The sequence below is a fragment of the Cupressus sempervirens genome, chromosome 11 (assembly GCF_028749045.1).
Source record: "Cupressus sempervirens isolate cs-2001-9-10 chromosome 11, ASM2874904v1, whole genome shotgun sequence".
In the NCBI taxonomy this organism is placed as follows: domain Eukaryota; kingdom Viridiplantae; phylum Streptophyta; class Pinopsida; order Cupressales; family Cupressaceae; genus Cupressus; species Cupressus sempervirens.
In genome coordinates this window covers 455,285,287-455,297,325 of record NC_143128.1, presented here as the reverse complement: position 1 = coordinate 455,297,325, position 12,039 = coordinate 455,285,287, and the positions used below count along the sequence as shown (strand labels likewise).

At 37.2% G+C, this 12,039-nt stretch overlaps 1 protein-coding gene across 1 annotated transcript in view; it reads right to left on the bottom strand.

Annotated features, from left to right (window-relative positions):
• LOC149530361 (V-type proton ATPase subunit a3-like) overlaps positions 1-12,039 on the bottom strand; it is a 51,400-nt gene that overhangs the window by 4,092 nt on the left and 35,269 nt on the right. Inside the window, exons 8-12 of the mRNA XM_089808209.1 lie at positions 5,692-5,799; positions 5,454-5,561; positions 5,072-5,220; positions 4,624-4,777; positions 3,575-3,735 (exon numbers count right to left, since the gene is read on the bottom strand). Of these exons, the coding sequence (XP_089664335.1) occupies positions 3,575-3,735; positions 4,624-4,777; positions 5,072-5,220; positions 5,454-5,561; positions 5,692-5,799 (680 nt within the window). The remainder of the gene's footprint in view (positions 1-3,574; positions 3,736-4,623; positions 4,778-5,071; positions 5,221-5,453; positions 5,562-5,691; positions 5,800-12,039) is intronic.

The following is a 12,039-nucleotide window of genomic DNA, read 5'->3' as shown; positions in this document are numbered from 1 at the left end:
TATTTTCTCGGAGCTTGGTCTGATCAGACATTTCCAGGATTTGTGGCCAAGTTTATGTGAGCTTCAGAATTTGATTTCTAAGAATTGGGAGCTGAGTTTGAACTTATGTGTTCAAATTTATGCAGGCACCAGGGGTTTTTTCATTGTAGTTTTTAAAAATATTCAAGAGAAGAATAAGATTTATGTGAACGTACTTTGAGTTGGGAGAATAAGCATCACCTGTTGCTGAAACCCTGGCATCCGGCCTTTTGTCCAGCAAAGGAAACTTCTGACAGAGTTCTACTGTGGGTAAGACCCCAGATCTGTCATTACATTTCTAGTTATGTTCATGTTTAGAAGTTACAGGAAATTCTTTAGGGAGCTTTCCAATGGTAGATGAGGAGTCTTCAAACCTCTTGCATCCTAGCTACACCCAGATTTTAGTAGAGATGAATATGGCTGACGTACTTCCAGCAGAAATAATGCTAAAAACTTCAAAAGGATTTTGGGTCCAACCTCTGGAATATGAACGAGTGCCCTTTAGTTGCAGGAGGTGTTTACAGATTGGGCATATGGCTAGCCAATGTGCAAAACAGAAGCAGTTTAAGCAGACCTCTTGGTGGAAGGATGTTTCCCACCATTATACGAAGGAGAAGGGTGAAAAGCAGAAGATCTTTTCTCGGGTAGTAAGTGGGGTGATGTTACAGGAATCATGTGAGGATGTGAATCAGATTGCACAACCAAATCTGAGTTAAGGAGGCTGGTCCTTCCAGTTGTGCTAAGGACCCTGAGATTAAGGAAGCTATTGCTACATGGGATGGGAGAGAGAAAAAAAGGACAAGTGACACTTCAAGAGGAGAGGGATGCTCTATCTGCAGAGAATCAGAATCAGCAAGCTGGAAGGAGTGTGGGTGTTGTGAGGATGTCTGAATGTAATTTGATGGAATGGCAAGAGGCAGCCAAGGAGGAAGAGGGTTGGATAGCAGACTCTACACTCTCACATAAGGGATGTGCTAAGAGTAAATCCTGGCTACTATCAATCTTTTTGTTCTGGATCTGTTAATGAGTCCTCAAGGTGTTTGCTTTTTATTTGTGGAGATGGTTTCCCAAGCTTTTTTCCCAGTTCAGCAATAAAAATCTCACCTTATTACTGACCAAAAAAAACATTCATATAGTACTGGATATTTCATTATTACCTTAGTTTCAGAGGGCTCAAATAAGCAAACAAGATCAAAATTAAGAAGCATATACTTATAAATTTATAACGCATAATCAGGTACAACTTCATGTCAAGTTACATACTTACAGTGTTCTTAAATCAGAAAAAGCAGATAAATCATAAGTTTATAGAAGTGAACTAATACAGGTTAAATCTTTATTACCTTTTATGTATGATGATAAATAAAACCAATGCAGGAGACAATAAATCCTCTGAAGCAATTAACAGTGATAAATCCTTGGGAGAGATTGCCCAGTGCGGGAGGAGCATGTGGATGTGAATGTTTTTCAGTCTTACACGCAGAAAGGGCATTTTTCACAGGCTTCAGTGAAAGTGGCAAACCACAAATCAAACCAACACAGTACCCCGACCCAAGTATGAACCCAACCCGGTTCCAGCCATTAAATTGTCAAACCCGGTAACATAGCAAAAAAAAGCAAAAAGTATCAATCTGACATTTTAATTTCTTTATAAAAAAGCTTATACCCTTTCAATGCTTCTCATAATTACTGAACTCGCTTGGACTCGGTGAGTCGAAAAGCAGGGAGGTCAGACCAAGTCCTTGGAACTCATGACCTCTGTACCTTTCAATGCTTGTTTGATATACCCATCTAGGATTTTTTTTTAAATGAAAATTGTGTATGTCATGAAACTCAATGTGATTTAAAGATCTTTATTTGAGCTTGGCCGGGTGGGGGGTACCCATTGACCCTGCCTTGTATAACAATAGGGAACACACGTGTCAAAGATATGCCCAGAAAATATTAGATAAACAGCAATAAGAGAGAATAAAAAAATACACAAAAGGCACAAGAAAATATCCTGAGAAAACCCTTCCACTTGAAAGGAAAAATACCCAACCACACAACGAAAATTTCACTTTTATTGATAATGAAATGTACTCTTCATTGCACAACTGAAGGTCTCTTCATATTTTCATATGCATGTCTCTTTGCATGACACAAGTTTCTACATATAATATTATCACAAATGTCTTCTTCAGCTGAAGATTACTATAACAGTCGTATTTCTATTTCATAAAATCAGAGATAAAGATCTATATCGCAGCTACAATCTTCAACAACACTAAGAGTGCTACTCCTCAGCCATGTTGGGAGTGCTGCCCTCAGACCCCACTGCACGGGGTGCCTCCCCTCGACCTTATTGGGGGCATTACCTCCAAACCCCCCATCAAACTATGACAGATTACCTTGATTCATGCATTGGACAACTCGTTTTGTAGATAAGGACTGCCATTAGACAAAGTTGGCAATGCTACAATCATTATACTATTGAATACAAAACTCATTGTTGGCAGGAAACGCCATTTTTCATAGTGCAAAAATGTATCAACCATGCCATGCACAGACAATTTACAGAACAATCTCATCCATTAGTATCACAACTAAGATCAAACAGGAATATAGCTAGTTATCTTTTTACCCAACTGTTCCACTTTGTTAATGAATTTGACAATAAAATATGCAATCTTGAAGGCTTCTAGAGACTATCATGACCTCGAATTTTGAAAACTATTACAGTGGTAAAGTTTAACATCAACTTCAAAATTTAAATACCCAAATGTCAAATGTCATAGCGTCAGAGAGTTAAAAGAGCTCAAAACTCACACTTGATATTTCATAGTAGATTCATCATTACCTATTTAAATTCAAAAATATTGATAATTTGATGCTGATACACTTGCCAAAGGATATGAGATACTTAGTTATGAGAAATTTTGTACTGTTTTCTAAGAGTGGAGAAGATTTGCATGGATGTTTCCCTAAAGACATCTGATATGGCTGCACATACTCGGTCGCTTCCATTAATTCCAACAGTGGAATTGATGTTATGCAAAAATCTCTTATTACCATTTTGGTGACCCTTTTAAAAGAACAGCAGTTAGTAAATAATGGCACTACAAGAAAAGTGAATAATTATTACATCGACTTGGCAAATATTAAAAGCAATGGAATTTTTAGGCATATAAATAGTGGTGATGAATGGTACAGTATGAGCACCCCCATGAAAGGCATATTTATCAACTGACATGATGAAATTCTAGTGAGACATTCTGTGGTCAATGGTCAACCTTTAGTTGATGACATTAGAACCACATATGTAGCTACTAAGTATAGTTCTGAGGCTACTTACTGAAGGAAATAACAGATAGACAATATTATGATAAATAAATAGTGTTCTATCCAAGCATCCAAAATGCCTTTTGTCTCTATTATCAGAAAATTAAGTTACTTACGTATTAGGAACCAAGCACGTAAAATGAAAATCGCCAGCATCAAAATATTTATTTTCAATGATAAGTGTGCTTAACCATAACAAAGAGACAGTAACTTGTTAAAAGCGTAACCTCATTACCTGCAAGAAGGATCACGGCATGAATAGGCAGATGGGCCAAAAATATTAAATGGAATTGAAAAAAACTCATTGTAGATAAGTCCAGTGTAAATTGAGAAGATTGCCATCATCAGAATCACATAGCGACCTCCAAATGCCATCTCCATTATGTCTCCAAGTTTCTGGCATGTGCATCAAATAAGACATTAGTTAAATTTCACCGTTCTCAATTGTTTATGCTGCTCTCTATAAGAGCAGCACTAGAAACAACTCAGACTTCCAAAGCAACTGAATGGTGAAAACAGGTTCCTGGACTTCAAGAATTGAGTTACAGAATTTCTACCCAGAATTTAGATTTCTCAAGTCTTCATTCCATTTATGAGGTTTGTTCTGCAGTCCTAGCTGTAGTGGTAATTTTCTAATAACTTTTAAGGGAAGCCATCTAGGCTAAAAGAGACCTGTCAATTGACTTTTACAGGGGCAAATAAAGTTCTGCTCTTTAATGCAGAGATATCATATGTCTATAATAGAGGTTACAAAGCCACCACGCATTCATGCACTTACAAAGAAACAATGCCCACGCAAGCCATGGAATTTTCCCATACGCTTCAGCAGAAAGCAATTACTCTGAGCTAGAATTTATACAGATCCTAGATTTCAGCAATATGCCAGCAATTATATATAGAATGTTATGAGGTGTACTCCACCTAAAGGGGCAACCCCACACAGTTTTTAGGTATATCTGACACATTTACAGTTAAAAATAAGTCAGCAGGAAACAGCAGAGGGATATTTGATGAGGGACAAGATCAAGACCATAAATCATGATCTCGCATTCAACATTGACATTTTCTTTCATATTAATTGCATTCATCAATAGTTTTATGATGAGTACAATACTTCACAAAAAAATTACGAATAAAAAAAATAGGTAAAGGTGTGAACAAAAGCAGCAGACATTTGGAGTGCTCATTATACGAAGTCTAATTTTGTTTACTGGTATACAAAATCTAATTTTTTACTAGCAAACATCATACAGTAGGGTGTTCAAAATGAGATGAACTACTTACCTGACTACTGAGCTTTTTTTCTCTGAATATGAGCACCAAGGTTGCAAGTAACAAGCATATGCCATGGCCCCAATCACCAAACATAACAGCAAACAAAAAAGGAAATGTAACAATTGTGAATACTCCAGGATTTGCTTCTTGGTACTTGGCCACTCTGCAATTACAAGGGGACATTGAAGAAAGACATTAACTTTTAATAAAGAAATATACTTATAATGAGAATCCAGAGCTTCAACAAAGCACCAGAAAAAAAAAATGTTTATGGACATTGTGAATCCTTAGCTAATGCATTTGGTGCATTTTACCAACCTAATCTAACAAGAAATGTTCTACAAAGAACACCCTGAAATTCAAATTTACTTCCTTGAGTAATGTAAAGCTTTACTATTTAATGTCAAGATTAATCATCATTAAATTCTCTCATGATTTATGATGATGGTGAACTCACCCATATGCATCAACAATTTCCTGGAAAGCAGTCGTGAATTTGTTAGTCCTAAAATATGTGGGTGGCAACTCTTTTGTATAAAGCACTTGGAATATGGTTCCAACTTGTGAATTACTATCAAATGTTGCACGCTGCAATGCATCAAGAATCTGCATCACAAACAGCCGTCAATATTTGAAATCCAATCATAACCTACATGTCAGGGAGCTGACTATCTAGAAGTCAAATAATAATCATCTTTACAAACAGAATTTAGAAGTCTGGTGTATGCAAAAGGGAAAAAGGTATAAACAGAGAATAGTCCCCAACTGAATAGGTATTGAGTGCCTCGTTTTAAAAGGAGTTTCTCAAATAACACTAATAAAGGAAATCATACGGATACCTGAGGTTTTGCAAATACAGGGCACCAACATTCAGCAACGAGACATGATCTTGCAACATCAATGCTAAGCATGTTAAGAGTATGATAAACAGATTTCTCTTTTCTCACCTGGAAACATGAAATCACATTCAATTGAATATTTTTTCTTTCTGTCAAACTCGTAGAAACAGTTAATGGAGAACAATGAGCACACCATTAAAACTGGAACCTCACATTATAATGGAAAGGGTGTCATTACCAAAAGATTCCACTGTTCAAACTGGTATCCAATTGTTGTCATCACATTTTCTCGATGACGAATGCCAGCATCTATTGTGCTTTGTAGCTCAGCAAGCCTTGCTGATACCTGCCCAAAGTATAAGTTGATTTAGATCTACCAATTTTGTCCATATCCCACTTGACTCCTTTAGATCAACCTAAAGAATATTTAACTGTACTCTGCAAAGGATAAAAAATGCATATCACTTGCATATTCCCACAGCCAAATATATTCATGCAACAGGTGATACTAGGATATTCTATTAATGGTGGAAAGGGTGGAAAGCACCAGGAACACGTTAAAAAATAAACTTATGAAAAAGGAGTACACAAACACTAAAAATGCATAAATAAGCATATTACAGATCACTTCTATCACCTCAGACCAGACCAATATCAACTTAACAGCATTATGAATGCCCAAGTTCATATGCCTCAATGAAGATATATATACATCATAAATATCTCTTAACTCTTACTCACAGTGACAGATAATTGAAAGATTTGGCTAAATGTGCCAGAGGTTTGCCAAAGCTTGACTTAGTTTTGAAAGGTCAAAATTATTTGATAGGTAGCGAAAAGGAATTGCCCAAAGCTCTGGCTTGGCCATCCTGAAACATATTCATCCTTAGCGCTCCCTGCACTTCAGCTACTCAAAGAAATAGGAATTGAAGAAACTGAAGCCATGGCTGTTAGATTGGCAGAATTTTAGAACTTGACAGAGAAGCAAGAGTTGACAAGAAATTCAATGTATAATCACCAGTTAAATGTCAAAAGACGGATTAACAAGCACTCTAAAAAGAAGACCCTCAAAGTTGGCAATGAAGCGCTTGAGTAGGGATTAGGACATAACAAAGCCAGGACCATGCACTGACTTTTATACTTTATGGAGCGATCTGTAGATCATCTCTGCATGCAAGCAAGAGAAATCTTTTAATCTCACTGCTGCAAACAGGTGCACTTTGCCTTTCCAGATCAACAAGATGTATCTGGAACATTACACTTGGGGCTTGACATTCTCATTAACATGCATTATATTTTCCAGTTGTGTTCTTTGTTTTCTCTGTATGTTCTCCTTCCTTCCAAAGGCATGTTTAATAGTTCAAGGTTTTCTGGTCTTTGGACCTATTCATTGGAATGGTGTGTTGGGACTCAAATTTCCAGTTGAATTTTGCTTGAGCCCCTGCCCTTTATGTACCAATTCCATAGTTCCTCATAAATAACCAATCTGAGATAAGACATTAGGGTTAACATGTAGAAATTTGCTCCTGGCTGTGTTTTCCCTTCCTCTGTCCTTAGTCAGTTAACCATGTTGATGGGGTTAAAAATTGGCCAAGCAAGTATTTTTCTTATCAGCATTTCAACCTTGCCCTTTCCCTCCTTGCTTTGTTCCCTCCCATCACCCTTCAGCACCCAAATTCTTCCCTTTCAAAACTGGCTAAGCAATACCTAGTTACAATTTTACAGGTTTGTTTACCTCTCTACTTTCATACTCCCTATCAGTAATTCCCATTCATCGTTTGAATTACCCAAACCCCACCTACGAATATGCTAGTCGGGCTTTCCCTAAACTGGTCATTCGGCATCCCTCACTCCCGAATCCTGACAACCCCTTTTCCCTCCTTACAAAATCATTCAAGTAAAGTGGTTGTCAGCCTTTCACCCTTTTCCTTGGTTGCCACTTTGTCATGGGGTTGCCATCGGGCAAGATACCCAAACCCCAAGATGAGAGATAGTTCTTCAGCCTTTCCCAAAGGCCAATGCCCAAAGGTTCAATATTTTTTGCAATAAGCATTGGTCCCAATCCTGGTGGGCCTAACGGTGAATACTTTTCCCTATTTAGCTGATCAGTGTGCTCGATCCTACAGACGGTAGATGGCCAATGGACCAATTCATTTCATCATTTTGCATTTTCTTATGCTAATGTGTAAATTTGGTTCATGGTATGATGTATGCTCGAAGGCCAATTGTTCACAGAGTTAAACCATTTTTGAGTGGCAACAAATTTAATGATTTTTTCTATGGAAGACGAGTACACCTAAGCCCAATGAACCACAAAAATAGCCCAAAAACATTTCTTTTAACCTAGATGCACCATTAATGCTCATCAGCCATTATTTCCACCTAGCAGCATTAATGATGCCAATTCTTCCAACTGCCTAGAGTAGATGCTTCCCATCAATCTGAGGTGTCCATTTTAGGGCGAACCTTCCTTGGGCATTGATATTCAAGAAGCTATAATGTTTCATTTTAGGGTTTTCTCTAGCAGTGGGGTTTTGTTGGCGTGTGCTTATCATTTTAAATTATTGGAAAGATCAGGCAGGGCAACGTTTAGCAGATGGATATTTAGCAGGGCAAGACATCAGGAAACTATCTGCAAAGTTAGTAGCAGGAGGATGAAGGTTGTATCCAACTATTATTTAAGCATTCTAATACCATTTTCCAATTTCATGTCTCCATTATTTTATGCGAAGTCTAAGGAACTCTAAGTAGATCCCAACCTGGTATTCAGTTATGTTGATGATGTATTTGATCCTAAAATTGCCAAGCAAACTAAGAATCTCATGAAGGGAACCCATCCATGTAGGCTATATATTTTTAGAAATTAGGAGAACAAGCAGTTCTTATCAAAATTTGAACCACCATATTGGACCAATACATGTTCCTCAAGTCCATCTCTTCCCTAAGCTGTTCCAATCCTGAGCAATTGTTGCCAACAATGGGACTTTTCAAGTTGCCACCATCAAGATTGTGATTAGCACAAAAATGGAGTCTAGAACTTGCTCATGTCCAAGGTGCTTTCCACTATGACTACGAGAACATTAAGAATACCTGAGATACTAAGACAAGTTGGTTGGGCTTTCTCAATAAGAAGTTGCATTTACAACAACACACAGTCCTTCCTGCTGTCCTTAAATAATGATATCTAGGATATCTGCTTTTGCTTGTTTTCATCTGTGGTATTGATAATGAAAAAAATATGCACGAATTTAAGCTTGGTACTTTGAACAAGATGAAAGTCATCCAAAAGGATTAATTTCTATACCAGTATTTTGCTGATGCAATTTCTGACTCAAAACTTTTTCTGCATTTCTTGCCCATTTCATTCTGTATCAAAAGCTCCACCATTCCCAGTTTTCATTGTGCTTGTTCATGTGTGATGAAGCTTTTGCTCCCATGTTTCTACCAAAGCTCAAAACCCATGTCCAATCCAAATCCTCAAATTTCTGAGCTAACACAGCTTTGTCAGACCCCCAAAGTAGCCAACTTGAACAATGGAAGACCTTAACCAACTTTCAACAAAACAAATAAATGCATTGGATCGAAACATGGCAGTTGACTAGTTCTTCCCGGCCCATTATACAATGATCTAGCTCCACAGTTTCAGTGATGAGCTTTATTTTGGAACCCAAAATTTGTATTTGATGGGATCTTTGCAATTGAGCTTGCCAAGCAGATAGACATTGTTGACACCAACTGCACAGCACGTTAAAAGAAGAAAGTGATGTCTGATATCCAATTGACAAGTGGAGGTGTTACCACGCTTAAAAGGAGGTCATGACCTCTACTCAAACTTGTGATCCGAGCTCATCAAAGACTGAACCTACGATTAAATTGGTTTCAAGGCGGACCGGATAACAAAATTGAAATCAGAGGAGCAATTTATTCGTGAAAGTAAGGAATCGAAGCAAAATGTACCCCACATAAAATCATTCTGACATGTAGGCTGAGATGTTTGAGCTCCCTTTTAAGGTGCTCCCACCTTGGGAAAGATTTTATATTAGGTTTTGTGGATAAAATACCCACACAAGAACAAAACAATATCAGCTCCACTGCATACCCAAGTATTTTTTTGTAGTGCTGCTGGTTGACTGATCCATATTAGCAATATCTTCATGATGGTCCCATCTAGTGCATATTGTTTCCATACATGTGCATCCTCATCTCATGCTTTTATTTGTCCCTCTTCTTGAAAAATATTACTCATCCCATAACAGTTGTAATGCTTCATCTCAATGAGGATAATCGTCTCAAAATTTCCTTTCATTGAACTTCCTTTCCGTAAATATATTTTATTCAAATGAAGATGTACGCTCACATTATATCCCTTGAAAAAATGCTAAGCATAAAGACATGCTAATTGCAACTATAGGGACACCTAGAAATTGTTGACAGCATTTTTCAATATAAAAGGCATCTCCAGATCTAATAGCTACTTGAAAATGACATCATATCTTTGTTTTACAAACTTGATGAATTTTAATGAATTGTCTTAACATCTTGGAGCTCAAAACTGAATAAACTTGCATCTACCAGCCATCTTGCAAGATTGAGGTTTAAGTCCCAAGTCAGATCTTCTAGAAAGTCACTAAAGCGGAAATACAAGTACTTGAAACAAACCAATCATAGCACCCACACTGCATACAAACTTTCTTATAACATGTAAATGCATCCATAACTAAACAATCTTTAGATAAATGGAAGAGACTATCATATCACCGTCATATCATTTTAGGTATCCTTAAATTTAAAACTTTTGTAGATTGTGATTACAAACTATATTTAGAGTCTTCATCGAAATCCCATCAATTCTGTTTGGCAACATTTTTAAGGACACAGGAAATGCCATCTCAGGCATGACATATAGGGAGTTATTCTTTGCACTCAAGAGGCATCCAAAAAAATTCTGAGATCATTTAAGAAATTCTTACTTTTCAATTATGTTTTCACTAAATATAAAAAACAGGTGTTGGTTAAAAGAACCTGCTATGGGAAGTACTGTGCAAAATATGAAAACTTCAATTAACCTTTGGAGAGTAAATGTATGGCTGCAGCCTTCTATGATCAGTATATAACAATATACTAGTAAATCCCCATTCACAGGTTTTCTCTCTCCACATTCATCAAATAACTGGTCTAAGGTCAAGCGTATTGTCCCTCCCAAAGGAATCTCCAAAATGAACTTTAACAGAGCATCAAGGGACATTTGTAGTTATCCAAGATTGGTCTGTAATTAGAGATCATTCAAGAAGGATGATCAAGGTGGCTTTGACAAGAACCAAACCTAGGACAAAAAATGAGGTAGAACCAGAGGCATTGCTCTTAGGGTTTCAGTCACTGAAACTCATGCAAATTAGAATATATAATGATTGGAGGTAATTCAATGGTTATCAACCTTAGATTAAGAAAATTGTCATAGGGAATTGGACAATGAAAAATATTCTCAAAGAAGCTTGGTCGGAATTGATAAAATAGCAAATGTGTCCATAAGACATTGTCTAAGAAAGAATGCAACAACATAGCAGATCTTCTATCAAACCACGGAATAGATCAACAGGGTAAACTTACCATGGATGATGATACGGAAACTTGGTCGGGACTCCAAGAACAGTGTATCTCATACGTATAAGTACCTTGTGATACTAGACAATAATTGGCATTTCAATCATCATGGATTCGAATTTAATTCAAGTTATATTTGAAGAGACTTCAATGAACTCATAGCAGTATGCTTCTCCATCTTAGCCAAGCCAAAGGTCTATATTCTGCTCAGCGCATCCAAGCCCCACATTCATCAGAATAACTTGTTCAAGCTCTTGGTTTTTTATGTATGGAGCCTATGTGGATGTGTTGATTTCAGTGCACCAGACAAAGTCTTTCCAAATCGAGAACGGTTTAATATGGAAAAAGGAAAAAGGCAGTCAAGCTTCTCCAGGTAAGTGCCTAATCCACAGTATCTTGGATCCACACACTCCCACGAGGCAACTTGTCATTCTCCATCTTATTTTGGTAACAACACTCACCTAAAGAAAGTTTCCAAAAGCAAACTACTTCTCAACACCCATATGTTCATTCATTAAGCACCTTACAATCTTGATTTTGCATGACATAAATCAGAGGGGTCAAAGTTCAAACTCATCAAAACTTGTAGGTTCTTTGCTGATTGCTGATAACTAACAACTTTCTTCACAAAGTAGGCCTATCACCCAATACTTACTCACATCCCTAAATAGTACCCCCATCCCACAGACATTAAACTCACTTCTCTTCTGCTCATAAGACACCAAATGGAATTAGATCCTTCAGACAAACTGTCAACTCCTATCCCATTCATTGATCACATTACTAATTTGGCCTATTAGGTTGTTCATGGCAATGTTATTCTGCACACCTAATGCTCAACCTCTGAATCAACTTGACAACACTCAATATGGATTCAAATACTCTCCTTCTACCTGTCAAACATGACAAATGAAAATGCAATCTTTGTTGGAACCAAAGACATCTTCTGATTATAACTGTCATGTTTCAATGTGACAATACAATG